General features: G+C 41.2%; 2 protein-coding genes across 11 annotated transcripts in view; one reads left to right on the top strand and one right to left on the bottom strand.

The window, feature by feature from the left end:
- Window positions 1-14960, top strand: part of HTR4 (5-hydroxytryptamine receptor 4) — a 177108-nt gene extending 162148 nt beyond the window's left edge. For 6 of the 7 annotated variants that reach the window (XM_083719505.1, XM_083719508.1, XM_083719506.1 and 3 more), the window contains one exon: window positions 2470-5896. In XM_083719505.1, coding sequence (XP_083575631.1) covers window positions 2470-2557 — 88 coding nt within the window. In that variant the 3' untranslated portion in view covers window positions 2558-5896. Of the gene's footprint in view, window positions 1-2469; window positions 5897-8791; window positions 8895-12780 lie in introns of those variants that run through there. The other variant, XR_014559376.1, reaches the window with a different exon arrangement.
- A 147-nt stretch (window positions 14961-15107) lies between these two features.
- FBXO38 (F-box protein 38) overlaps window positions 15108-27287 on the bottom strand; it is a 35225-nt gene continuing 23045 nt past the window's right edge. For all 4 annotated transcript variants that reach the window (XM_083718812.1, XM_083718814.1, XM_083718815.1 and 1 more), the window contains 7 exons: window positions 23983-24083; window positions 23375-23477; window positions 21695-21861; window positions 21032-21177; window positions 18645-18748; window positions 16883-16996; window positions 15108-15763 (listed from right to left, as the gene is read on the bottom strand). In XM_083718812.1, coding sequence (XP_083574938.1) covers window positions 15585-15763; window positions 16883-16996; window positions 18645-18748; window positions 21032-21177; window positions 21695-21861; window positions 23375-23477; window positions 23983-24083 — 914 coding nt within the window. In that variant the 3' untranslated portion in view covers window positions 15108-15584. The remainder of the gene's footprint in view (window positions 15764-16882; window positions 16997-18644; window positions 18749-21031; window positions 21178-21694; window positions 21862-23374; window positions 23478-23982; window positions 24084-27287) is intronic.

Below are 27287 nucleotides of genomic sequence, written 5' to 3'. Positions count from 1 at the left end.
TTCCTCTACTCTGTCACAACAAAGCAAGACTTAATATTAATTATGTCTGTTCTTCTGCTTCCTTTTTTTTCTGCCAAAGGTTTACTAAAAGGTTCAGTAAACTTTCAGCAGCGGAAGAAGATGAGGAAATATATTTAATAAAGGTTTGCTTTCTCATAACAGAGCAGAGGAAGTCAAAGCGTACATTTTCTTTTCATAATAAATGTGTCTTTCTCTTCTCCAAAACCTTGTAGATCATAGAACTTGGGACTACAGGTAAAAAGAGAGCTCTCAGATAACTTGGCAGTAGAGGGTTGAGATTAGGTTAAAACATCCTGAAATTCAGTTTTTAAAAGATTAAAGCATGATTGAACCTGAGATCTTCTGCACACAAAGCATACGGGTAGTTCCCTTTTGTGATTCTTCCTGCTTGGATGGCTGTTTCCAGAGGGTACCTGGGGTTGTTCGGCTCCATGCTGCTTTCAATGTGGGGTTGCCACAGGGCTCAGTGCTGTTCAACATCTACATGAAGCCACTACAGGGCTTTGTTGTGCATTTTTTTACCCTTCTAATTGTATTGCTGTGCTTTTAGGCTTCTATTGTTTTTAATTTTGTTTTAATGTGAGTCACTTCAAGTTATTTGGTAAGAAAAGCAGCATCAGCATAAAAATAATTGTCAGCAGTATGTTGATAATACGTGGCTCTGTTTCTCCTTTACACCTGCAGGTGCGGCACTGGATATGCTAGGCCAGGCATAGGCAAACTCAGCCCTCTGGATGTTTTGAGACTACAATTCCCATCATCCCTGACCACTGGTCCTGTTAGGCTAGGGATGATGGGAGTTGTAGTCCCAAAACATCTGGAGGACTGAGTTTGCCTATGCCTGTGCTAGGCCAATGTTTGGCATCAGTAATGAACTGGATGAGAGCCAATAAACTGAATCTTTATCCGGATAAGACTGAGGTGCTGTTAGTGGGTGATTCCCTTGGATGGGGTTAGACTCCCTCTGAAGGAACAGATGAACCATGTTCCTAGATGTACTGTACAAGTCTTAAAGTGCCTCATGTTCACTAACTGATGTGCATATGATTGTGTCAAATCAGCTGCTTCCAGCAACTACTTCTACATATAAACCTTCCAGTGTGATCTACTGACTGGTCATAAAAAAGAAGAGGCTATTCTCAACAGGGCTTGCTTCCCACCTGTGCCCTAAAATGATAGAGAAACAGATGCTTCACAGCATGCAATAACAAACATAGTCATCCTAATCTCTCTGCTTTGTGTTCTTATGATGCAATTGTGAATTATGTTGTTTGCATTTGTAATTATAGAGCTGAACAGATGGTGGAAGGCTTATTTCAAGGCAACACATCTACTAAAATAGCCTAGTCTGGGCTCCTAAGCAATTGCTAACTGTAAGCCTGAATCATTAGAATTGGGGATTATTTACTTTCTCTTTTTCATATAACCAAGGGAAAGAGGGTTTAGCGAGATGGGAAGTGTGAAAAACAGTGGATGTTATTTAAAATTGCAGCAGCCAGGTGGAACTGATTTCTACAGTTGTATATTTGTACATTAAGAAAATGTGAGCCAAGAAGATTATCGAGCCATAATACTTGACACCAACTTTTTTCTAGATTTCTTTTTTAAATTATACCTTGCACCTTCTGTCCCATAAGTTTCCCCAGGGCCCCAGTTCGAATTCGGAAGTGGGGTAGGAGACTATCTAGTTAAAACCTGAAGTATCCTTAGTTAAGTTTTTACCTACAGGTTAGCAGAAAGTACCCATATGCCTTTAAGCCATTCCCTCCCTCTCTTGTTTAACTCATAAGTGATATATCTGTGTGGCTGGTGATTACCTGTCCTGTTTGGGTGCTTTTCTCTCCAACCACCCAAAAATAGAGGTTCAACACTGCACTACTTCCATCTTGGTTTGTGTACTGATAGCAGAAAGAGGTGCCTAGATTAAGCCTGATTGCTACCTTCTTCCCAATAGAAAATCAGCACGTTATGATGTGTTGGTGCAGTTGTAGAACTCTGGGCTCAGTTTGGAGCCTCTTCCCACAACAAATGGCCTTTGAGGTGATGTGTCCACAAGTTATCTATACAGGAGAGAGTGGAAGTTTGTGTTTGTACTAAATAGGATAAAGATTTTTGCTAATCTGTACAGCTAACTGCGTCTGATAATTGTGTATCCAAATGATGCAGGATAACTAGAAATACTTGGTTTTCCTTTTAGTCACTACATTTCAAATTAAAGTCATTCTCCACAGCCAAGTAGTTTAGTGTACATGTTCTTATGTCACAACCACATGATACATTTAAAACACTCTTATGTCGCTTTAACCAGTCATGGCTCTCCCCCCCCCCCCAAAATGTAACCTGTTAAGAGACACCCTGCTTAGACATTTCAGAAAGGCTCTCCCCGCCCCTGGCATTCCTTGCACTTGTTCTAATGTGGTCTTTCCCTCCCTTCCTCCTTTTCTGTAGGTATACAGTCTTGTACAATGGGCAACCCCAGGAACATGACAAGCTTCCGATCCATAATGACCCAGAATCCCAAGAGTCCTGCTTCTGACTAAGGTCCCAGAATGTGATCTGCCATGCAGGACAGTTGCAAGATGATGGTGCACCAGGAACCTATTGCCAGATCAATGTTGTCTGCATTGCCATAGCACTCTCCTGTACTGATTTGACATCAGCAGCAACAGCAAGGATGTGCTTACCAACCGGAAGGATTAGGCAGTCTGCAGAGAGGAGGAAGGAGGTCCTTTTTTTGTTGCTGCGGAGTGATGCCTGGAAAAGTCATAGTGCTTTGCATGTGATGCGCAAACAGTAAGCAACATGCTTGATGGTTCTTGCATTTGCTTCAACAGATGTGTCCGTACACATCTCTCTGTCTCTGTCTCTCTTTTGTATTGCTATGTGGCAACAATATGAATCGTCTCCCAGAATTTGACTTGAAGTGCTAATATCAAACCACACTTTTGCTTAACCAAAAAGAAACAAGGAACTGGTACTATTTTTCTCAGCTGTTTTTAATTGTGAGCTTTTACTCAAGAAATGTACTCCCCCAGCTGTGCAAGAAGAAAAGTGGCAGTCACGTTATGCATGTTCCCCCACCCTAGTATGTCTCCTGGCCAAAATAAGTTGAGGAGCACGAATAGCCCAAAGAGAACTATGTTGTGGCCTAGGGATATGGAACTTATTGCGGTATGAAGTCCTGCAGCTCCCACCAAACTGATCTACTGTGCACAATGTGAAGATTAAACGATGAACAGTCACAGATTCTATCACTAAGATGTCTCCATCTGCCCCCTCACACGTTGTCAATGAGATCTTCATCTGGACAAACTTTGGGCAGTGCTGCTACGAAGGAAGAATGGGCCAGGAGGCAGAACCCTTAAGAAAGGAATAACTCACCTGTAATAGTTCACTAAGTGCCATCTTGACGTGCGTGTACATTCGACCACCCTTTATAGCTGAAGAATGTGTTTGGAAAACTAATTGACTCATTTACTTGCCCCATTTTGCCAAAAGCTGGCTCTGTGGCTCAGGGACTATGTGTGATGGACCAGTAGCTACTTGTGTGTCTTAGGGTTTATCAGTATTTGCTGATGATCCCAGGCAGTAACAGGAGCAGAGCCCTCAGTTAGGGAGTAGGCGGGAATCCCAGGTGGGAATCCAGGTACATAATGTAAGACAGGGAAGAAGGCACTAGAGACAGTTGCAGTGCCAACAGCTGCTGCTTATGTGAGAAGGGTGGGACAAGTAAATATGCATTCTGGAATGGCCATCTTGGTAGGAGACGAGTTGTTCAGAATGATGAGGAGGTCCCAGGACTAAGGCTGTATTGAGCCAGGCAAAGCTTCATTGGCTCCCTAGGCTGGGACAGCTGGCTGGGTGCTGTGTCAGCTGGTGGGACCTGTAATACTGTTTATGTGGTACCCACAACTCCTTCAGTAGAGATGCTGCCTTGGTGGCAAGATGTTGGAGCCTGCTGGAGGTCCTGGTTTGAGACCCCTAGCAACTTTGCAGGGTTTTTCTTCTTTTATAATGCTTTATTGGAACTTCAGATATTTTCCCTGTGCAACTGTCCCTCAAAAGGATGTCAGCCATGCTTATGTCAGCGGTTTCCTGCATGCAGATGTTACTGCCTTCCTTATTAGTGGTAGCTCCGCTTTTCTTTGCATGTTATGTTTATCAGCTTTGCTGTAGACCGAAGGATTCTGGGAGTTTGATTTTCACATCATGAGAAATGTGCAGATCCAAGCATGGATCTGTATTTTCCTTCACTGAAGATCTAACCTAAAGATGATAACCTTGCTCTGGACAACAGGTATTTTGTTACATTGTGTAATTATGTACAGGGTTTTTTTTAAGTGTATAGGAGAAAAACATTATTTATTATTATTTTAAGGGAATTTTTATTTTCCCATGGATGTCTTCTGAGTTTAGGAGCTAAAACATTTTCATTAGCGTTTTGTTTTTGTTTTTTTTATTTAAGAAACAGTTTTATTTTTCTTTTGCCATGTGACAGCTATTCACTGTTTTAAAAGAAGAAGGAAAAGACAGCTTTTATAACAAAACAAATGCAATTCAAAGGACATTTCATTGGTCTACTCTTGTTGAGATGATGAGCCTATGGCTTTTTACTCTGGTGCTGCTCTGCAGCCTCTTGTTGCTTGTGCAGCTGGCCCCAAACTATGGGGATTTAGAGTGCTATTTTAGTGTGCCCAGTCTCTGCTATACACATGTGCAAAGCGTACTTCATTCTGCTGGGTAGGCTCTAACCAGCCTGTGCAACTAGCTTTACAGATTAGCGTAACCCAGCTGGGGGTGGGGAGAAATCCTTTGGATATTTTGCATGCTTGCTGTTGTGTGCTGCCATACCCAAAGGGAAGTGAGCAGGGGCATGAGATTTATGAACCCTGGAGAAAACTAGACTGCATGATCTCACCAGTGTTGTAAAGCCAGAGGAGCTAAAATGGGCCACCCGTGTGGCCCTGTGTTGAGACTGAGTGATTCACTTCTTTCATACTTGTCCTGCTCCGCAGAAACTAGAAAACCTGGAACAATGACATATCAGCTGCCAAATTTACATTTTAACCTTACTCTCCACCCCCCACAAGGCCAGCCCATGCTGTTTTCCTTTTGAGGAGAAGCTGCCACTACCACCACATTACGAATCATCCTTTGCCTTCTCCTCCGCCTCTATGGGCAATTCTGGAAGTTAGCCTTTATTCTGCTGCCCTGCACCGTGTCTATGTCAGATGCCAGCCAGCAGATTGCTTTCATCAGGAAATCCAGCCATCCTCACCTTTCATTGAAATATTCTTCTTCCTCTCAACCACATGGGAGCCACTTATTCACAACAAGCTCCTATGTGACTGGGGTAACGTTGAAATGACCAAACCATGTGAAGAGGCAATACTTGCTTGCATCTTTCTCATGGAATGAGCACCATTCCAGGAGCAGGTATAGATTCCAGGAGAAAGACCTACCCAAGCAGCCCTGCTTGCGGATAATGCAGCTCTTACATGGCTGCATGCAGTGCTTTTTTCTGGAGGTACACATACCCCTAAACATTTTGTGAATCTAAGTTTGGCCTCATTGAGGGGCAGTATTTCAATATGAGTAGGAAAATGAGAGTACCCCTAAACATTTTTTTTAAGGAAAAAAAGCACTGGCTGGATGAATGTCTAAAAACTACCTATATGGTTTTAAAGTGTATACTGTGTCCAATAATCTGAAAACCAGATTTCATTAAAAATTGGGTGGGTCTGGGATTTGTGCCACTGAGAGCTCATATGTAAGCTTGGCTGAATTATATTGTTGTGAACAAGTGCAGACTCCTTTATCTGACATATTTGGAGGACATGATTTCCTGTTGAATAAAACAGTGTTTTATTGACAAGTGTTGGTCATTCTTCAAAACTCTTCCCAGCTATAGCAACTGTTCAGGGTGATCTGTTTCTTCTCATGGTCCATTCTCTATAGGGCATAAACTGAAAAACAATGAATCCCAAAGAAAAAGCAAATATGTTGGATGCTGTGGTGATAAACTGAAATGCCAGCACTGATTTTTGGAGGAGTTTGTAACAACGCCTCCTAGATTTTATGTTCCTACGTGTGATCTGTGACAAACACCCTAGCTCTTCATTTCATGGAACTAACAGCCACATGTTAAGCTACTGTACAGAAGCACAGACTGCACCATTCTCAGTAAGCTCTCTTCATTTCTAAATCATGGTAAAAGGAAATCTAATAAATGCATTTCACAGACAGAAGACTGATGCATATAAAGCAGAAGATCTGAACAGGAGTGCAGAGGAGAGGTCAGACACTTCAATTAGAAGTTGATCAGCCCTGTCTAGAAGATGCAAAGCAATAAATGGATATGTGCTTCTCAAATGCCAGGGGTACAAGCTGATAGAGATTGCCTGGCTTATGTGAGAGGTTCAGCTAAGTGACTGCCACAGTTTTTGTGACCAGGCGGTCAGTCTAATGGTGTGCCATAAAGCAGAATCTTTTTTTTTTTGAACTAGTATTTAGGAAGGAAAAGATGAGTAATATAATTCAGTGTTGAAATGCATGCTTTCAAAGCTATTCCTTTTGAAGGGGAATCATATACTTAAAACCTGGCACACTGTACGATTGTCAGAAGTCATGCATTTAGGACACAGTTCCAGCAATGTTAACCATATGAAGTACCGATGTGTGGGAATGTTGATTTTAAAGGCTCTCTGCAAATGTTTGCACTCGCTCCACAATTGAAGGTGTTGCTGCCTAACCAACCCCTTCTGTTTGTCCTTAGATCGTGGTGGTGATGGTTAGCTTGTCTTTAGGATCTGGTATTTAGCCTTATACTTTGTTGAAATAGGGGGGTTCCATTTCTCTCTCAATATTAATGGTTGATCATTTAGCATGAACTTGTGTGGGGGTTGTTGTTTTTTTGTAAGCTATCAAAAATAGAGCCATCCTGTGGTAATACATTACATGAGTTAATTAAGCAACATACGAAGAGCTTTCTTTTATCAACCTGGAGCTCATTGCCAATTAATTTCACTGATAGAGCTAAAATGTATAGTCTTAAGAGAAAGCCCATTCAGTCTATCCACTTCCCATCACTATTGATGATTGTTTTCTTCCTTTTAGTTGTCTTTTTCTAAACTGAAAGTACCAATCTCTTTGGCTCTTCTTCATAAGGGTGGTGTCCTCACCGGTGGTAAGTCTAGTCATGGTTTTTTGCATTTTTCCAGTTACAGTTTGTATACTAGAAGATCATACAAATACATGATCCAGCAAAGGAGAGACAGATACAGACACAAAACCAATATGTAAGTTTCTCTAGAGCTAGGACAAAATGTCACTTAAGTTTGGAATACTGTGGACCCTGAGAAACAGGATTGCCAAGAGAGGTTCTTGTTAATGTAGAACGAAACATTACATCTGGTGCTTATTATTATTTATTTCTTTGAATTACCACTTGCTTACTGCAGAGTAGACTCTAGTTATAATGCATGAATGAGCCCAAGGCTATTGATAAAAAGTCTGATCAGGCAAAAGCTTTTCATGTGTCCTCCCTCACCCAAATGAAACTGCTTAACTGTAAGGGTGACCAAGGGATAGCACTATGTTTTTTTATGTACTAAACACAATAAGCATATTTTTTAATGCTGCAAGCACAATCCATAAAACAGAACTGTGACAGCAGTCAGGCGTTGGAAAAATTTAGCAGATGCATGGCATTTGTTGAACGTAATTACAATAGAGATAGCAGAAAGCCAAAGATGGCTACAGAATCTTCTAGTGCTTGTAAATAGTCATTCTGTAGGAATCTGTGAAAGTGTTTTGGTCTGTCAACTTCGCTTAATATTTAGATGAGTCTTTAGCTCATTGACTGTTCCCTTCCTCAACTGATAATTTCCAGGCAGAGTTTAGGAAGTTCACACATTTGTCTTCTTAATCCTGAAAAGGACTATTTTTAGTTTCTCCGCTGCAAACCAGAAGAATTACAGGAAGACCGACCAGCCTGAAGGTGGAATACTGGTCATGTTAGCCCCATTAGGGGCATAGATCTGAGTCTCGCACATGTAGCTCAGGGCTCAGACAACTGCCAGACAGGTGGCAGCTGTGAAGGACACACGGCCACAAGCTGTGGCATGCTAGGAAGTGCCAAATATGCACCCAACCACACTTTTTATTTAATGGTAAAAACGTACTGTGAGTATGATGAGACGGGCAGTAAGTACATCCACTTAGGCTCCACAGTCCCAAAGGTAGTACCTAGGAGGACTGTGGAGCATATAGCAGGTAGACCTATTGCTATCTGAGTGTCTTCAATCGTCCCACATCTCTAAAGTTGCCATTTTAGTAGCTGCGCTCACTTCCACTCTCATTTTCAGAAAATATTTAAAATAGTGATGGGCTTCTGCATACTTGCTGCTGGCAGGCACCTTCCCTTGCTGCTCACCTGCTCCAGCTAGCAGACCAGCCACCCACTACCCACAGTAGTGATGGGAGTGGTGAGATGGCAGGTGGTGGCACTGGCATTTGGGTGAAGATCAACCCCACAACCCTCCTCAAAAGGTAAGAAAGGAAAAAGAAATGGGATGGTGGCCATTAGAAGATGGGCAGTAACAACCAGGAAAAGAACAGCTGTAGCAGCATCCACTAAAAGTAAAAGTTATTGGGGGGGGTCTACCAGAAGTGCCAAGGTGGTAGTGCCCCCCCAGGTATTTAATCAGGGGCATCCTAAAACCTGGCACTGCCTCTGAGACCAAATAATACAACTTTCATTTTTGTTCAGTTTGCTTTCCAGGCACATAGTAAGCAAGTTTCATGTCTGGCCTCTGTGACCCAGGAAGTTGTGGCTCCAGTCTTGCTCCAGCACAGAACAAAGACCTCAAAAGGTACAGTGCAAACAATGGAAAGGCCCAACATATCCACAGGGCAACTGTTAGAACAATTCTGTGGATGCTGGGTTAAGAGTCTTCTCAGATCACCTTTGAAGTCTGCTGTATTTCATATCTTCATGTTCTTAGTTTGTTATCCCTCACTTCCAGCAGCATGAGCCTAACAATATTATGTGTACAGAGTCAGGAACCTAGGAAGCTGCATTGCACCAGATATTTGTTTTTCTAGCCCAGTACAGTAATACCTCCGCAAACGTCCACCTCGTCTAGCGTCCATTCCGGCGAACGTCCACAGCAAACCCGGAAGTACTGGAACGGGTTACTTCCGGGTTTGCTGCTCATGCATGCGCAGAAGTGCAAACCACTCCGCACACGTGTGTAGACGTGGCGCTTTGCCCTGTGTCCTTTTCGGCTAGCAGCCAGGGCTCCAGAATGGATCCCACCGCAAATCAAGGTATTACTGTACTGTCTGCTCTTAACTGGTAGCAGTTTTCTGGGGGCTTAGACAGGGGTCATTCCCATCACTTGCTATCTGATTTTTAAATTTGTATTGTGAGGGCCTGTCTAAATAAGGCAGTTTTCAGAAGATGTCTAAAGGAAGTCAGGGAGTATTCCTGCTGAACCTCTTCTGGTAGGTATTTCCATAGAACAGGGCCTGCCATATCAAAGGCTCAGCCCCCAAGGAAGGCCAGCCATATGACAGGTGACCACTAGAAGTTTCCCATCAGCAGATATCAGAGCTTGTTCACACTTCTGCTTATCCCATGCATAGAAAGCATTGGTCCGAGAGGTTTTTCATTTGCCCCGTGCTTTCTAGGCATGGTTGAGCTCTAAGTGATAAAAGTGAAGCATAAGGAGTCAGGTAGAACTTTAAGGAGCTTTGGCCCTCAGACTCTTAATACTGGTCATCTGCCCTGCAACATCAAACAGCCCCATGCTTCTCTTTGAACCATGAGAACCAGCTTGGGGACATTCAAAGAGCAGTATAGGGCTGTTTGCAAAAGGGCTTTCAAACAGCCCAGCGCTTTGAAGTCCAAGGGGTTTCAAAGCACAGCAGATCTGTCAGATTTGGTCCTCCAGGGCTGGGGAGATAAGGATCTAGAAAAAGTTTCCCCTCTGCTGAGAAAGTCCATTTATATAACACAGCCAACACTACCATCAGATGTACTGTGATGGGTAGTAGATTTTGGGTGGCATTGAATGGAGACAAGATGTCAGTTACTGAATGTACTGAAAATCTTTTGCAGTGTGAGAGGAGGACATTGCAAAGGAAAGGGTTTGTTTGCTCCTTCTACCCACCCTCCTTGGTTCCACGGAGCTGGGGCCACCCCTTTGAACAATGGGCCTGCCATGTGAAGTTGGAAGGAAACTGAGCTGGGAGCACATGAATGGGGCACACAATCTCCTCCCAGGCCAATTCTCTCTCCCTCTGTAATGCCATAATCTGCTGTGGGTGTTCCTGCTACAACTAAATGTACCATTGGAAGGCAAACAGACGGGAAAGAGGCACCCCTGAGGCCAGTTCTTACATCCTTGCTGTCTGCCTTTCAGTTACTCCGCATTTGAGAGTTTAGAGTTAGAGGTTTCACAATCAATCAGCGGTGGAAAAGACTGGCTGATAACACCACAACTGCCAGCCTTCCTAATAATGGTTTCTGGAGAGATGGAGAATTTTAGGTTGTACTTTTCCCCAAATGCAGGATTTATCTTACCTGCCCACTCAGTTCTTGATGACACATCTCCTACCAGTGACGTGGTTCTGCTGTGCTTACCCATGAACATTATTTGGTAGATAACAGATTTGATGCAATAGCTACAGCACACTGTTCAGGAAGTATAATACAAGACACCAAAGTATGTTTACTAGCCAAGGTTTCAGCTGCAAAGCATGAAACTGAAAATATAATCTCTCTCCACCTAAGTTCTGAGAGCCATGAGTGTGACAGAGAACCAAAGCAAAATCAAATTTAATACTTCAGCACAGGCTTCCTTGCCTACTTATTTTCACTCCGTGAATGCTTGGCAGTTAGGGTTTTTACATGAATTCACAGGAGTTACTCCCATTAATGGACCCAGCAAATACCGGTAAATACAGTGTATAGGTTCCAACAATCATCTTTCAGGCACGCACACACAAAAAACGCCCCCAAACCTACTAGTAAGCATTTGAAAGAACCTAGATATATATGTATGTACACGCTACATTCTTACTAAAGGTATTAGTCCTAACCCTATTTACCTAGCAATAAGGTCCACTGAATTCAATAGGACTTACTTCTGAGCAAATTGGTCAGGATTACAGCATTACAGGCAAGCATCTTTAACAAAATAAAAATAAAGTGTTTTTCTAGTACGGCTCCAGGAAAAAAATGTGATCCTGTAGCTAACTTTAGTATTCTGTTATTTTTGTTCAGTTTTATATATTTTAAAACCGAAACACCAATGCAGGTAAGTGATTTAAGTTTTGTAATGCAGCTACATCTAGAGGTGGAACAGGGCAGTGCACTGACAGCTGGAATTTTTTTATAATTTATTTTGTCTGGATACCAAGATGAGTTTCTGGCTACTTTTGAGACTTCTTACGCAACTGGACAAAAATATGAAACCCTTTATGTTTATTCTTGGAGATCCATTAGTTTTAATAAAGTTATGTACCAGGGAGAGATCTGTAATGATAAAACTTTCAATATTGTCAGGAATGTTTTGCAGATATCCCTGTTGTAGTTGGAATGCAAGATTCTGCTCTCTCGCAACATATTTATGAAGAGTTTTAAACAAACAGAAGATTAAAGGGTAAATCAAGCAGACTGCATTCTTAGTTTACTGAGGCTTGAATTCCATTCACAATTTGAAAGGGAATAGATTATGCAGGCAGATAACCCTCGGAACTGTTCAAGTTAGTTACCTCTAATGCTCATATATGATCTTCTTCAGCTATTGGGGGTTATATTTAGAAGCTATACTCCCAAAATAGGGATGGACATCGTCAAAGCTTGATATCAAACTTATTTGCAGATGTTTTCTAATTTATATCTCACTCCTTGATCTCAGAAATGTGGGTTTTTGTGTGTTTTTGCCAGTTCCACTAAAAAATACAATCTTCACATATTGTATGTATTATTATAGGTATACTATTATAAACATAGCATACACGCGCACAGTCCAGGTTGCCAAAAGTAACCAGCGCATAAAAAGATAGCGTTATATGCATTGTGGTATACATAAAAATACTTACACATTAATACTGTTGCATGCCACCCCCCACTCTCCTGAGTGGTGCAAAATTGCTGGGGTTCCAGCACTTTTCCAGGGTTTGCGTTTCCTTTGGAACAAGGTACATACAGCAGAGAATGTGGTATCTTTGTAGACAGCTCAGTTAGCAAAGTACTTAACTCTTAATGTCTGGGTCATGATTCCTGCATTGCAGGTTGTTGGACTAGAAATAGGTGACTCTCAAGGTCCCTTCCAACTATGCAGTTCTATTATTCTATTTACACATATATACCATCTGAGCCTACAAGTGAGCAGATCACAGCAACAACACCCCAATAGGGTCTCGCTTCTCCCATAGATGCAGCCTTTAATTCAAACAGAAATCAAGCATCACTTTGTCGCTCTGCCTTCCCAGCCAGCTGCTTCTAGCTCACATCACTCAACTCTCAACTCTGGCCTTTGTCTATCTACCAGTGAGCTAAGGAGCCTGAGAATCAACATGGCTTCTTAAAATGTAAGTTCTCTCTCACTAACCTTTTTGAGTTCTTAAGTGTGTCAATAGGTATGTCAAGAGGCATAATCTGGTAGACCTGGGAAGCATTGCATTTGAAGAGATAAAAAGGTAGAAGGACAGTACCTAATAAATCTGTATCTGTTTATTGCTGTGCAGATAAACATGAAATTCCTGTGAAGATTGGAGAGACATCAGTCTAAATATAACTGTAAATGTGTACCAAGTATTCAGGTAAGCATCTTTTTAGTCTCTCTCAGTATGGTCAGACAGTGTGTCCATCCACTGCAATCAGTGGTTAAGAGTGTAGATTTCTAGCCCTTAATTTTTGTCAGCTTGTAGTGAGTTCAGCCTATCAAAGCCGGAGGTGAGAGCTACCACATCCCCAGAATCTACCCTCTTTGGCAGAAATGTTAAGACTCTGAATTCTAAGTTAATTTTAGCCCTCAGCCCAGAATTGAGAAACCATCAAGCAGTAATTATCTGAATAGACACATCCTCACCATGTACTTTGCATGTTGTCTCATCAACACCCAGTGGGTCTGGAAAACTAATTGCTGTTGTATAGCCTCACAGTGTCTGGAACATATTTTGGCTTTAAGAGTTGATTTCCACTGAACTTGTAAATATAGGTTGATCTAGTTCTTTATTCCTCAACACAATGTCAGCCCAACAGGACTGTACAGTACAGGAAATCTGCTGGCTTTAGGAGTGACTCAACAAATTCCATCAGAAATGTGCAAAGCTGTTTCATGTGTGCTGAGGGATGCAGGCCCACAAATCTTGCAAACTGGGTGATTTAATCTGCCAGTAGATGTGTAGCAGAATATATGCAGATTAAAGATCCTCAACAGTAAGGAACTAATAGAATTGATTCACTCTAATTGATCCACTTTCTCAGCTCATTTGAATTAATGGAACTCTTGATTCAAAGCTCCCACACTAGTTGTGTCGGGGTGGGGGGAGTCCTCAGGAGAGTAGAGACCAAAAGTCAGTAGCTATTCAAGTTCTAAATCTTTAGAACTTGATGATTACTTTCAAAGCCTTAAACAGAACTGTCTTCACCTATATGTTCAGCTCTATACTGGAGGACCCAATGAGATGTCCAGCAGGAAAATCTATTTGGATGCTTGGTCCATGAAAAGGACCAAGCCATCTTTGTGATGGCTCCTTCCTGATGGAATTCTATCCTGGCAGTTAGGCAAACACTCTCTATGATTTTCTTTAAATAAGCTTTGAAAATATCCTTTCATAATGGTTCCTGAAGTTCAAATTGGTATTGCAGGCAATGGGAGCCATTCTCCAAGGCCAATTTTATTGTTTAAATGTAATGAGGTTAATACTGTTGCATTAACTCTTTTAATTGCTTAATTTTATGGACTGCATCCCACTTTGTCTCTCCATCCAGCTCTACTATTTCCCAACCCCTCTTTCTATTTGCTGGTGTGATCTCCGCTGCTAGGAGCTAGTGCAAAGCCTTAAACTGAGGGAGGGAGTTGGGGCAATATGACTGCTGCCCAATTGTCCTGCCCCACACCTTCTGCTGTGGTTGCCATAAGCAGCAGGGCTGAAGGTGTGGCTCTGCAAAGCCCTGTTAGGAAGTTATGATTTGAGAATGGGTGCTTCTCATTCTCAAAATTGCAGTGGGGTGAAGGTCTTCTAAATATGAATGCATGCACCAAGAAAATAAAATCCATGGAAGTGGGAGATTTTCAGGGTGCTGAATTCTGTGCCTCCAAAGAACACACAACCTTGATTGTACGGCCTTTCCTCTTGCATTTCATATCCATTCACTCAGACACATTAATTAATGCACAAAACACAGCTTTCAGCAAAATGCAGGGAGATAAGCTCTCTAGAGATGCACGAAACAGAAGAAATAAGATTAGATTCCAGCCATTTGCTGAACAGGAAATGTGTTCATATCCAATTACTACTAAACGGCTGGATCTTTTACTTCAACCTTGATTATATAACCTTCCTGTGCAAATAAATAACTCCACATAACTGCCAATCTTATTTATGCAAATATCCAGAATGCTCACATAATTTGGTTTCTCGAGGCTACTGAGACAAAAGATGATGCACTGCTCTATAATTTCCATCTTCAGGGTTTACGATATTCTGAGTTTTTTATTCACAGAATAGCATATCAACAATGGGATTGGAAGGTGAGTCCCCTCTCTTTTCTTGCCATTCTATACAATAAAAACCTAGCCAATATTTTTTTATCAAGTGTATTTGCATCTTTTTAGAAAGGCAGTGTATCCTAGAGGAGGAAACTGCAACAGAAACCATTTTTTAATGCATTGCTTTATCTTGCACTCTGGCCCACAAACTTTCTGAAATAAGATAAAGTTCTCAGTTTGTGTGTCTGTGCTTAATTTGACTGTTTTCTAGAGGTCATGCCCTGCCCACTTCTGTCACTCTTTAACTGGCTTAGTGCCTCTGATTTAGTTCCCAGTGAAAAATGCATGCGACTCAAAGACTGTTCAACAGATTTACTCAGAATGAATTCTTAAGGATACTCAAGAGGAAAAAAGGCACAGATTAAAAGAATCCTGTGACTCGCAAACGTAGCATATGGAAAGTTGCCCATGGCAAACCAAAAATACTGCTATGAATAAAATGAGCTAAAAAAAAAAATCAAACTTTTCTCCCTTGCCATAATTAGTTGCCTTCATTAAAATGGAACTTTAAATTACATTTCTTAATATAAACATATGAAATAAAGTCAACTTCAGGATTTTTTTTTTCTACGTAGAGTCCTCAGTGTACAATGCAACTTCTCATTATACATTTTGCTACAAACTCTGTCCCAGTAGGCATTGGGGCAATTGTGAAGCACACAAGTTCCAAGACCTCTTAGTGCACTCAGGTAAGTGGAAGGAATCCACTTGCTTTCTTTGCCGGCGACGCCAGTCAAAAGGAAGGAAGGGCTAGAAGGCTGCAGCCTGATCCCGTCAGATGTAATCATCCTCTACGGGCTCCCCATTGACATCACAGTAATGGATGAAAATGGCTACCACCCTCTGGAAGACACCTTTCTTCATTTGACGGTGCTCAGAGATCTCTTCGCCTATGGTTTCCATGCAGATGTCAGCTGATAGCTGTCCTTTCCTTCGGGGAGCATAAATAGTAGCTAAAAATAGAGAGAAAAAGAAAATAGAAGCAAAAGGAATTAACCATGGAATTTATACTCGCTTTTAAAAAGCAAGGAGTATTTCCTCAGGCATAAGCATCAAACATTCAAACTGAAGTGTAAGCAATACAAAGAAATGGAAAAAAAAAAATGGCTATTCCATTTAGCCTCATAGTGCACAGGGGTCACCATCCTTTTGGAGAAAACTGGAAAAAGCATTGTGGACACCAGAGCCTCTTCTGCTGGGTACAGCAGAGTGCTTCTTTCAAGCCAAGTTTCGGTGGGGAAGGGGAGAGAGGGAACCTTGCTGCCATGAACACCATGCTGGTGACCCTGGTCCACAACATCGACTTTAACATAAACTTTCCCCTCATTTGAAGCAACTGCTGTCAATGGGGCATGTGTGACTGTCCTCTCTTTTCACCCAAGCACATCCTGCAACACTTTTTAACCTGCTTTCTCTCATGACTGAGCTTCATTGCTTTAGTGTTGTTTGCCACAGAACTGGAGAACGATAGAACTAGAAAGCATCTCGAGGTCGTCTAACCTCGTCAGTCCTCCTTGCATGTTTTCTGCCTAGCTGGAATGTGTCCTTGAGCTCTATTGACTCTTGCTTGCATGGATGGAGGACAGGGAACGGTATGTATAAAATGAGTCTACTGTACAATGATAAGATTTACATTAACTATTCCGTCCACTTTGGCCCCACCCACCACTGGTATGTGGCCCATGGAAGGTTGCCTAGAAATATGGCCCTCCATATGAAAAAGGTTCCCCAGCCTTGCTGTATATAACTTTACCTTACTCAGCAGTTAGGAAATATCCTTCTAAATAAAATAGTCTTCACCTGAGGCTGACATCTTGCCTTTCATACCTTAGTGCATTCCAGAGTCTGCCCTGAGCCCTAGCAGAATGTAACTGCTGACTTGCTGGAATACAGATCAATGCTTCACTCCCAGATCTGAATGAATAAGGAGGAACTCAAGGCCTTCTCTCAGAAAGCCACTAATTTCAATGAAGCTTTACTGAATGTCAAAGGTGGGCACTGCTTTGGGAATGTTTTGAGCAGATGGGCAGCACAAATGTTCTACATCAGTAAATATATTTGCATTCACTTACTTTTTTCATCATCCTCAAAGTCATATCTGGCATAGCCATTAGGCTCAGCTGTTCTGAGTGATCTCAACCAGGGGAAATCCGTTATCATAGAGTACGGGGCACCATCCACAACACCTATGGCAAAGGCAATTGGAAAGAGAGTAAGGACATTTTCATGCTGCTTCGTCAGCTGTGATCCCCTCTGTTCAACCTACAACTGCCTTTGAGGCCAGTCTATGGAAAAATGTGTGTGCATGTATTTGTTCAGTGGTAAGATGTGTGCATTGAGGTGGATAGACTGAGTGCACCCACTGGGCCTGCCACCTCTGTACACACCTGACCATCACACATGAGATGATGTAGAAATTGAGGGGTATAACCTGCTCAAAAGGACTAGATTAAACAGGGAGGAGGAGGAGCATTATATGTAAAGGATGTGTCCACTTGTGAAGAAATCCATTGGAGCATGAAAGGCAGATTGAGAGCATATGGGGTAAAAATGATAGGAGAGAGAACAGTGACCTTACTGCTACAGACACCCAAGGACTTGGATGGTGCCTTCCTTGAGCAGATTACCAAACATTCAAAAAGGAGACATACAATAGCCAAAATGGAAAATAAAGGTAAAGGTAAAGGTACCCCTGCCTGTACGGCCAGTCTTGACAGACTCTAGGGTTGTACGCTCATCTCATTCTATAGGCCGGGAGCCAGCGCTGTCCGCAGACACTTCGGGTCAGGTGGCCAGCGTGACCAAGCTGCATCTGGCAAGCCAGCACAGCACACGGAACACCGTTTACCTTCCCGCTGGTAAGCGGTCCCTATTTATCTACCTGCACCCGGAGGTGCTTTCGAACTGCTAGGTTGGCAGGCGCTGGAACCGAACGACGGGAGCGCACCCCGCTGCGGGGATTCGAACCGCCGACCATGCAATCGGCAAGTCCTAGGCGCTGAGGTTTTACCCACAGCGCCACCCGCGTCCCTAAAATGGAAAATAAGCAGTAGCAATTATAAGCTTTAAAACAATTGCTTATCTGGTGTATTTTTTACTTGTTCATGCAACAAATACAATGCTATCCTACTTTATGGGGTTTTCATGCTAAAGAGTGCACAGAATTTTTGCTGTTCTGCCAATTTAGGTGCTTGCTTCACAGCACTGACTGAGCTGATTTTGCATCCTACTTGAGTGTAATGCAGGTTTGGATAAAGTTACTCAATCCATCTTATGTATGAGTCTGAGTGACAGGTGCATTGTTACATATCTTTAGGTGCCAGGCAAAAGCATTCCTCTTCTTCAAGGCCTTTGGCTAATTTAACAATCTATGGCCTTTTAAGCTGCATCGGGGGATGTCATAGTTTTTGTTACAGATAGGTAGCCGTGTTGGTCTGCCATAGTCAAAACAAAACAAAATTCCTTCCAGTAGCACCTTAAAGACCAACTAAGTTAGTTCTTGGTATGAGCTTTCGTGTGCATGCACAATTCTTCATGTGTGCATGCACACGAAAGCTCATACCAAGAACTAACTTAGTTGGTCTTTAAGGTGCTACTGGAAGGAATTTTTTTGTTTTGTCATCGTTTTTGTTCGTTATGATGTGATGTATTTTGTGTTTTTATATTGTAAACTGCCCTGTGATCCTTGCATGAAGGGTGGAATAGAAATTTAAAAATAATAAATAAATATAGTCATGGCATGGAAGACTTCAACTACCCTGATATCTGTTGGAACTCAAACAAGTATTTTCTTGAGAAACAGAATATACCGGTAAATGTCTCCATAATGCTCACCTTCTAACGTGTACATGTCTCTCCCCCAGGGGTACTTTGTATATTTTTTCAGGTCATCTTCTGTTCGCGTAGCTTCAGGGAAGAACTCATATTTAATAAGTTCTCTGGGGGGGGGGGGAACAAGAACAAATATGAGTAAGCATGGAATTCTATCTGAGAAATATGGAATATCTGAACCATGGAATTCTGTCTGAGAAAGAGACGTTATAATCCAGTTTTGTTTTTAACCACTTGGCTGGTCACCATAGGTGACCAGGAATTTCACAGTCGGGGGGGGGGGTACCAAAAAAGAGATTAACTCCGCTTCTGGCAGCCCACTGCGTTTCTATGCTGTGTGTGGAGGAGGGTACTTTGCATCCTCCCCGCCTATAAATCTGGGATCTGTTAGGCCCAAGGAACCACTGGATTCTGAGAGCCCCACAGCAGTAATAGTCAACCAAGACAGATGACAACAGTGGAAAAGTCTAGGCTCAGTGTAACTTCTTTGGAAGTCTAATTGGCTGTTGACATCAAAGAGACTTATTTTCTTGATGTAGAGAGTGACTACCCTAATGTTATTTGTTGGTAACAGGGACACTTTGGTAAGAGGCGGAGAAACATCTGTGACATGGCGAATAACGAATTCTTTACAACCTTTGAGATGGTGGAATGTGCTTGGAAAGGCATAAGAAGATGAAGAGACATTGGTGACACTTTACAGCAGAAGAACTGTGGGGCACCCATAAAAGACTGAATAATCTACAAATCCACTTGCTGACTCCGTACCCAAAATGACATAAATGGTGAAAAAAGTTGACCCAATCTCTATTCAGACTCACTTCCAGAATGCCTTTCATTTCAATCCATTTCATTTATTTGTTTTTATTTCCTAGTTTTATTCCCTGCTTCCTGTCTTGCCTCCTTTTTGCTGTTCCAGTTCACAAAAAGGATCTTTTATTCACCCTCTCCTCCCCTGCACCCTCAGCACTGCATTGTTGGTTATGGACTTTACTCTGCAACACGGAGTTTTTCAATGATCAGGAAACTTAGAAGGGTTTTGAAAAAACAAACACATCAATCTGAGCTGCAAGGAGTTATAGGCTTAGGATGCCTTTCAAATTGCTTTGACTGATTGCTTTGTCAATGCCATTATTATGCTGGTTCATATTAAGTTCCTATCTCTGATTCTCATACTGCCTGAATTCATGTTTTGTTATTTCTGTACTGCAGACCTGCAATGTTAATTCCCTACTGTTCCCGTGTTGAGCATTTTGGATCAATAAACCATTTAATTTGCTTCTGCTACAATCTTGAGCCTCTGGTCCTTCTCGCTAGTTACACTTTACTCACTGGGGTGCAAGCGGGAACACAGATTAATACTGCCCTGTGGAGAAACCAAGCAGGATGCTAGTGGAAGCACTTCATCTCCCGCCGCCCCAGAAAGTGACGCTCCCTCATGACTATCCCAGCACAGAAAGCAAAAGAACTGGTAGCAGAGGACAGAGCGTGCCTTCCTTCTTCTGCCAGTATTCTGTATTTCTTTGTTAGACACTCAGCAGACAAACCTCCTGCACACCTAGCAAAGAAATATAGTAAGCCAGTGGCAAATGGAAAAGCCATTCTCTAACTCCTCTGCTTGGTTCCTACGCTAGATGAGCAGGACACCCCCACCACATGTCCAGCATAGAAACACAGAGAGACGGCAGAGAAGGGAGAAAGCAGTATGTGCTTTGCCATTAGCATGCTTGGTTTCTATGTGTTGGGTATGCAGTAGGTGAAGCTCTTTTCTGTGTGATGGAGACAGAACCCAAATGGGCCTGTGGAGGAAGGAGGAATCACTCATTTCTAGCCTTCATAATGTTTCCCATGCCTGCTTTTCACTCATAAGAGGCAGACAAAGGAGCGATGGCGTGTTCTGTACATCCAAACGCAGGCCATCCTAAGAGTAAAAAACAGGCTAGTACCTTGGGGGGGTGTGGAGTAACTTACAAGGCTGTGATAATATAATGAGGACAACAGTTATTGGACTTGAACCTACTCTCATTCCACTGGCTCATAAGGAAGACCCCTTATAGATATGAGGATTAGACAGAATAAAACTTAAGATGAATCACTACATTCACACAAGAAAAATACAATGAATACGCCAATGTTTCAAAACACCATCAGCTTTTAAACGATTCCAAAAAGGATTGATCTCTACATCACACTAAGCTGGGGAGGGGAACCTGCAGTTCTTGCTTGAATAAAACTCCCATAAATCTCTGGCTGTTGGTTATGTTGGCTGGGGCTGGTGGAAGTTGGAATCCAACAACAACCTTGGGGTGGTGGGGGGAGAGAAGCATAGGACCTTTCTGACTCACAGATATATATTTATCCATTACAGTTCTATTCAGAGAGAGACTTACTGATTAATGTTTGCTATTGTGTCCATCCAGCTGCGAATGCGCACTTTGTTACGAACATTTGGAGGGTTACTAAATTCATGAATTACACAGATGTGGTATGGGTAGGGACCACTAAATATCTTCTGTTCTAGAGTCAGTGTGTCAACCTGTGGAGAAAAAGGTACAACATGGAATATAACCAAAATAAAAGAACAAAGTACAGTAACATAATCTACACGTTGTGTCCTATCATCACTCCTAGTTTCCTGAAAAAATATGCCATACTTCTCTTTTGAGAAAGCTGCAAGGAAAAAAATAGCATGTATATGATGAAGAGATTCTGTACATGTTTTCCAACGAAGCTCTGCCAACACTTACAAAAAGCAGACTCATCAGGGCACCTGATTTTCATTTATCCCTAATACTTCTGCACCTTATCCCATTCGGTTCTGAAGTAGTTCCTAACCTTCAGGAGCAGCTTTATTGGGGTGCCATTGGGAGCTTATCAGAGTAGTTAGGATTAAGAAAAACTTGATGCAGAACTGTTTTCTGATAATGCACACCACTGCATACAACCCACTTAGACATGCAAATTTCTCATTTTAAAAAAATGGTGGGGGGGGGACAAGACTCAGATGTTGAGGAATACAAACAGTTTTGAATAAATGAAATCCATCTGAATACCTGCTGCATTGGACGAAGGTAAATGATCCGGTTTCTCTCTGGTGGTATCCGCAGTATCTGATCCAGTACCTGATCCATATTTAATTTCTTGCACTGAGCATAGTCAAATCGATTGACAATTGGCGCGTTCTCTACCTTCAAGTGCTTAAGTACGCGGCATCTGGTGGCTACATATTCCAGGAAAAGAAAATTGTGAAGACCGTAAGATAACGTATGTAGGTATTTAGGTTTAGGGTATGGCCTATGGCCACAGACAACCTGCCACATTACAAAATGTTGGAAAGGCTGTGTTGTCTTATTGCCAATTTGTATGCATTTAGCAACAATAAAATCTTAATTTGCATTTATTTGCTTTCCTAGGGTAAAATTAGGAAATGAAAACTAAAAGCATAAAAAGTGAGAAGTATGACTAACTTTTTAATCTAAGCATGCCTTATGTCTTCACTGCTGTCTTATCTTTTTGACCTCCCTGTTCTATCATTATACAGAAAAATTCTGGTGGCCCAGAAAAAGGGAAAAGAAAGAACACCCTTTAGCCCATTAAGTTGGGAAATGAAGCTGCCAGGAATCTAGAAGCACTGACAACTCCTCCTATTCCAAAATTATAACCCTATCTGGAATGTGAAAGCTTAGCAGCAGTCATTACTTAAGCATTTATTTTCTTTTTTTTAAATTACATTCATTAAAAATATCAGAGACGATTACAACAATCATACACAAAACCATACACTAAAAACCCTATCAAAAAGTAAAAATCAGAAATCAGCTCACTATTGTGGAAAGATGTATTCTTAATTGCCTGCATAAGCCTGGTGGAATAGAAAGGTTTTCAGCAGGCATTTATAAATTGGCACAGAAGGCACCTGCTGAATCTCTGTTGGCAGAGTATGCCACAATACCAGGTCAATGACACTACAGGCAGAGTTTCTTCTTGTTGTCAAATGAGCTTCACCAAATCAGGGAATGATCAACAAGGCTCCTGCAGATGATTTCAGTGACTGAGCTAAGATATAATGGTTCAGGTGATCCATGAGGTAGCTTGGACCAGAGTTGTTCATACATTAATACAAGGACCTTAAACCTGGCTCTGTAGCAGATGGGCAGGAGGTGTAACTGTTTTAACAATGATGTCATATATTGTTGGCCAGATGCTCCCTTGCTGCATTCAGCACCAGCTGGAGCTTCCAAACCTGGTCCTAGAGCAACCCCACATGGAATGTGTTACAGTAACCCGACTTCAAGGTTACCAACACATGGGTTACAGCATGGAGTATAGCTGGTGAAATGGATAGGGTTGTATCCAACTATCTCCTCTTGGTTTGTGAAAGGCCCTTTGCTCCAGGGGAGGGATGTGGTTGTTGCAATTTTCCCTTTCTCCCGTTGCACTACAACCCATGCTATTTGAGAGTTCCCCAACCCACTGGACCAGACTTTTCCCCTCAAGGGAGAGCAGAAGGAAGGAAACAAACAATGAAAATATCTCTCCCCACCTCCTTCCATTCATAGAAGCCTCTGCTAGATTGAAGAGCCTTCTGTGAGCAGAGGGACACAATGGCTAGAGTCCATTATGTTCAGAAAATTAAACAAGAAACCCTGTGGTGCATCTGGAGATGTCCCAAGTCTGATGAAAATCTATATAAGTTTCCCAGGCATCAACAATTACAATTAAAGTATACATACCGTGAATAAACATCATTTTAGGGCAGTCTTTCAGCACCAGATCTGTTATGCCACAATTTGTCAAAGTGATCCCAACAAGGTTTTTTGATTTCAGTGTAAGAACCTGGAGAAATTATTTTCCAAATTAAAGACCACTACATGAACCACACACATACAAACAAAACATTTACCAATGGTGGTGAAATCAGGGCAACTAGCATCCTCTGCAGAGTGTGAGCAACATCATAACATAACGATGTGGAAATATTTGACAGCACTCAAGCAGGATGGTTAAAGGGATCGTCTGACATACCATTCTACTAGAGGAACTTCCTCCTCCTTGCCTGCTGCTTGCTAGCAGCAAAGATACTCATACTACAAGCCAGATATGCACTGCACACAAAGAACTTACAGTAAATTCTGTTGAAATGAAACCTAAAAATTTGCTTGCTATCCCCTTAAGACAGAAAGTTATTTTTCAGTTTGACAGTGCCCTTTTAAAAAAATACAGTCAATTGCGGAGTAGACCTTGAACCAAAACATTTTCTGCAGCATTTAGGGGCATTCATCCATCTAGGCTGTCAGCAAGATGGCACAGGTTTCCAGCTTGGGGCTCAAAAAGGCCTTACCTGTATATGGTCATCCTCAATCACAGGATCGCTGGTGCTTGTGGACTTGTCGGCCGTCCGTTTTCGCTTCACTGAATGCCTGGGCTTTGGTTTGGTCGCTTCTGGGAACAAAAACAAATGAATAAAAGATTGGACATTTCTTATTTGTGAGCAGCTGTAACAGGAATAGCAGAGTCATTGTGAATGGTTTCTTAGATTAATGAGGGTCTTGGAAGTAGCTGGCCTGCAGTGTTTAGTAATTATTGTTATTTTCAGTTTACTTTATACTGAATACATTTTAATACACTTGTATGTTGTAGTGTGTGTGTGTGTGTGTGTGTGTGTGTGTGTGTGTGTGTACACTCCAAATAAACATATATTTAACTATCTAAGTTTGATAAAGAGGTCCTGGAGAACACAAAAACTTGCACAGTACTTCATGTCATTTGGATGGACTAATGAACGTCTTGCCCTCATGTGGATTTTGGAATTCCTCTAGGACTGTAACCTGAAGCATATTTACCAGGAAAAAAGCCTTACTGGGCTCAGTGGAACTCACAGCAAAGCAAAACATGCTGAGGTTCAGGTGGTGGTAGGACTTACAACAGCGCAAACAAATAGTGTTAAACCCTTAAGGTTGGGTTGAGATCTGCCCCTCTGAGAACAAAGGCTCATTTTAAAGGGTCCCCCAAGTGTCCAGAACAGTTTCTGGGGAGCGAATAAGAGCCCTCAGAACAAAGATGCCTCCCACCCTATTGCCAGTGGGAGCATCTTGTTAGATGAATTCCACTTATCTAAACTCTAGCTCCAGCCTCTAGCTTTGAATCATCTACCTATATAAGTCTGAAACTACTTCTACCACTGCAGGGAAATACAAAGTCTTAGTAGTCCAGCAGATTACAAAAATAAAATATTTGTCTAAATAGTGGTTCAGATGGAGACATGAAAAGACATAGTTCCTTGTGGTATTTTGTTCAGATATTGTTGAAAGGTTATATAAAACCATTAAAACAAAATGCAAACAACAAATGTGGTTGGATGGTGTGAAAGGGGCACAGCTGAGAAGGGAAAGTTCGGTATTAGGACCTATACGCTCTTTCTGTTTAGATTCACGTCCAATGCATATTTACCCTGGGTCTGCACACCTGCAGGGAAGTGACATTTACAAGAGCTCTGCTCACTGAAGCAGACAAGAGAAGGGGACATGCGGTATAAATATCATCTCCCTGCCTGCATACAGCAAGGAAAAAGAAAAAAGGTTTGAGAAATGCAGTGCTTGGAGAAGTCATTGTACTTTTAGCACCCTGGGGGAGGGGGGACGGGGACGGACTACACTACTTAAAAATAACAACCACAGAAACACAGTTCAGTGAAGAATTAATCATTCAGGACTCCTAATTTCCTTAGAATTACAATATATCCTTCCTTTGGGTAATAAGGAAGCACATAGGAAATATACTTGGGCACTAATTTTGCTGAGTAACTTTTGATAAGTGTATCTTCAATAGGAAAACTTGGGCAGGGGACACAGCTGATGATATGCTGTGTATCATGTCTCCCTTTTTCTCTTTTACTGTACAACAGAATATTTTAATGCCACCATCGTCACAGAGGTGTCTGTGGAGGGGATATATTGATTGAAAATGTATTGTAACTTTTGAATAAATGTTTGTTTATTTTAAAAAGTCTATTTCTCAGTTCGCCTTTGGCTCAGCCTTGTTGAAGTCTGTAGGGCCCCTGCAGGACAAGGTCAATAGGCACCACACTCAGAAAATGTCAGTAAAAAAAGCAGTGTGGTTACAGACACACTCCATTCAAAAACAAGTCTTAAAATTGGGATATTACATGAAACAAATTTAATAAATGAAAAAGAAAAAGAGTTGCTCAGAGGAATGCAGCCACTTTTATCTTCATTTTTATATAGCTGTGTATGATTAGGGTTGTTTTACTTAATATGTGATGGAGAAGAAAAACAACATTTTTATGGATTCTGTCCAAAGAGATCTCAGGCAACTAGATTGTTTTAGTGAATATTTAAATCACTAAAATACAGCTATCAGCAACCTCAGTTTTTACAGTCTTCATTTACTAAATATTTCTTTTTTCTCTCTCTCCAAATAATCTTTATTAGTTTTCCGGTTATATACTCCACATACACATAATGTGTTGCATTTTACATTTATACTTACTCCTAAGCGCTGACTTCCCTCCTTCCTTCTTCTGGTTTTTTATATCACATATAATTTTATCACATTACTTTCATCCATTTTGTATACTGTTATTCATTTTTCATATTTGTCCATAGTATATTCATAAACAAATAAATATCCATAAAGAAATATCCTCCTGTTTATACAATTAATTGTTGTCTGCCTGTATTCATTTACAACTACTGTTAGTTATATTAAACTCCTTATACATTTTGCTTCTTATTATTTTCATTATTTTGCTTCTTATTATTTTCATTATCCATCACTTTTCTTAATCTTTCCCCTTATGAGGTTTATTTCCAATTCTACTGGTTTCACTATTTCATCTTATCTTTCCTATATACGGCATAATTTTTCCCCATTCTTTTTGAAAATGTTTCCTCGCCCTGTTGTCTAATTTTCCCTGTTATATGCAGGGAATACCCAGAAATAGCCATTTGCTAAATATTTCAATAAATGTTAAGTTAAAAGAAGTGCAGAATAATATCAAAGCATGAATTTTTAAAAAATAAAAAACCCACCTAAATATGTGAAACATCCTGCATTTACAGCTGGAATAATTATACAGCACCCTCCAGGTGTTAGGGGACTATCAATCCCCCATCAACCACAATAATCAAAGCTAATGGGAGTTGGGGCCCAACAACATTTGGAGGGCACAATGTTGGCTCTCTCAGAATTACAGACAACATGTAATAAATTATTCTGATTAGGGAAACCTCTACCTTAGATTGTAATAAAATTAATAGACCTTAATCATTAAATGACAAACAATCATTAAATAGTCACTAAACCAAGTGAGGTTTAGTGACTATTGTTTTTCAGTTTTAATAACCAAGATTTTTCTTTAGGTTACATCACCCTTTTCCTCCCACCATATAAAACAGCAGTGATCCTTTCAACACTCTGAGAAAAGGAGAAAATCTCAGTATTTCAGGTATCGATGCTGAACAAAATAAATTATTTTAACTACTATAATTCAAAGTACTTAAAGCAAAGAATATGAAACTGATAATTTCTGAAATGTGTGTGTGTTTGTTCTTAGTATAAGCTTTTGTGTGCAAATTCTTCCCACTCCCCCCAAAGTAATTTTACTCTTGGAAAACAAACCAAAGA

The sequence above is a fragment of the Podarcis gaigeae genome (assembly GCF_964106915.1).
Source record: "Podarcis gaigeae genome assembly, chromosome: 2".
NCBI lineage: Eukaryota > Metazoa > Chordata > Lepidosauria > Squamata > Lacertidae > Podarcis > Podarcis gaigeae.
Note: the sequence above shows the minus strand (reverse complement) of the source record. Positions and strands in the feature narration are given on the sequence as shown.